This window comes from Aplysia californica, unplaced genomic scaffold, assembly GCF_000002075.1.
Source record: "Aplysia californica isolate F4 #8 unplaced genomic scaffold, AplCal3.0 scaffold00047, whole genome shotgun sequence".
Classification (NCBI taxonomy): domain Eukaryota; kingdom Metazoa; phylum Mollusca; class Gastropoda; order Aplysiida; family Aplysiidae; genus Aplysia; species Aplysia californica.
Window position 1 is genome coordinate 1,702,943 of NW_004797317.1, and position 1,921 is coordinate 1,704,863.

Below are 1,921 nucleotides of genomic sequence, written 5' to 3' on the forward strand. Positions count from 1 at the left end.
CCTTTTTTTTTTTTTTTGGGGGGGGGGGGGGGGGGGGACTGCGTGCGCGCATGTGTGTATTTTATTGTGTCTTTATACATACCTTTAGTGTAGAGAACATTGGACCACTCCACAGCCTCAAAGCCGTCTCGTGGCCCCCCTAGAGTGTAGGTATCCCTGAGTGTTGCGTTCTGTGGTACGCCCCACGAGTGGAAGGGGCCGCTGGGAGATTTGCTGCAGTTGAGACTAGACAGGTTGAACTCGTACACCACTCCTTCCTTGTACAGGAAAATGAACTGCACATATCTGAAATAGATAAATGTCTAAATAATAAATTAATAAAATTAATAAATGATAATACTAATATTGATGATGATAATAATAATAACAATTAATTATAATAATTAACAACAACAACAACAGCAGCAACATAACAGGAATAAAAATAAGAATGACAATAACAATAGTAATCAAATAATAATTATGAAAAGAAGAAGAAGAAGAAGAAGAAGAAGAAGAAGATAGTGTAAAGCGCATAGAGCTTGCTGTCGAGCGGGGATATGCGCTATACAAATGCTATTTATTAGTAGCATTATTTAATAATAATAGTATTAATAATAATATTAATAATAATAATAATAATATTAATAATAATAATAATAATAAATAATAATAATAAACAGCTCAACAGCAGGATCTGCGCGCTTTCCATCTATATTATTATAGGCCCAGCAGACCTGATGGCATTCTGAAATAATCTCAACTTCCTGGGAAGCATAAAGTGCTAGCAGCTATTTTACGGGCGCTAAAACGCTGACATACTGACTAGATCTTTTGTTATCTATGGACGAGTACCCATTCACACCTGGGGGGGGGGGGGGTGGTTGGCGGGTTCTCTGGTGTGGTTTGCTTCTTTCCTATCAAACATCTATCTTCCTTATCTTCCTTTCTTCTTTTTTATGTTTGTTACACTCTTGTAACACCTCTAATCTTCTGGCGCTCATATGACCGTATGCAGTTGCGAGCGCCGTAAAACCTCTACTAAAACTAAAAACTAACACCTGGGGGAAGTGAGGAAAGTTTGTGTAAAGCCAGCTACTCCCGAACCCGTAACCTCACAATTACGAGTCCGGTTTATATAAATAAAAATAGTATCAGGTTTATCCTTCTGTTAATTTGCAAACATTTGTTCTTGCACGAAACTGTAATGAATACTTTTTTAAAAGTAGTAGTAGAATATTTGTGTCTCCATCGACACAATTTAGGTCAATTAGGAGGCGGGTTGTTTTAACCTTGTTCATCAGGGCTACCCGCGCTTAGAGGGATCCGACGTTCCTGTACAAATGGAGATAACGTATTTCATTCAAAAGCCAACCCACACTGGAGTCAAACTCACGTCTTCAGCATGCGACAGTGAAGGGTGTAATTGCTACACCACAGACACCGGTAGAATGCAGATTTCTGAAGTAGATGTTGAGTGGGTTGAAATGATAAGACGCGTGTACCGGTATAACTATTTGTCTGAACACGAACTGCAAATGTTTGAAATGAAAGCTAGGGCCAGGGGTCCTACTTGTGACTTTGCTGAGTATGTGTTGAGGTGGGGGGTGGGGGGATAAGACAGAGTCCTTTGTGTGTCAGATCAGACTCTTTATGCCCAGAACACTCCAGAGTTTGCTCAGCTCTTCACGTAGTACTAATAAACGAGACACTTTTTTCTGCTCACTGCATGAGTCCGATGTTGATAAAGTATACGCTTGGCTGTCTCCAGGGCGCCAACGTTTTGTCCCGTCACTCCTGCCCCCACACCCCCCCCCCCCGGGTTAAAAAAATCAAACAAAAAAAACACGCCCCCGACGTGATGAGGTCAAGACAAATCGACAGTCGGGCGATCATTGTGAAGTGAGGGTGTGATGAAGGGGGTGCGAGTCGAGAAGAGAAA

General features: G+C 41.2%; 1 protein-coding gene across 1 annotated transcript in view; it reads right to left on the reverse strand.

Moving 5' to 3' along the window:
- Window positions 1–1,921, reverse strand: part of LOC101848569 (mammalian ependymin-related protein 1-like) — a 6,445-nt gene that overhangs the window by 2,333 nt on the left and 2,191 nt on the right. Inside the window, exon 3 of the mRNA XM_013079286.2 lies at window positions 83–285. Coding sequence (XP_012934740.1) covers window positions 83–285 — 203 coding nt within the window. The remainder of the gene's footprint in view (window positions 1–82; window positions 286–1,921) is intronic.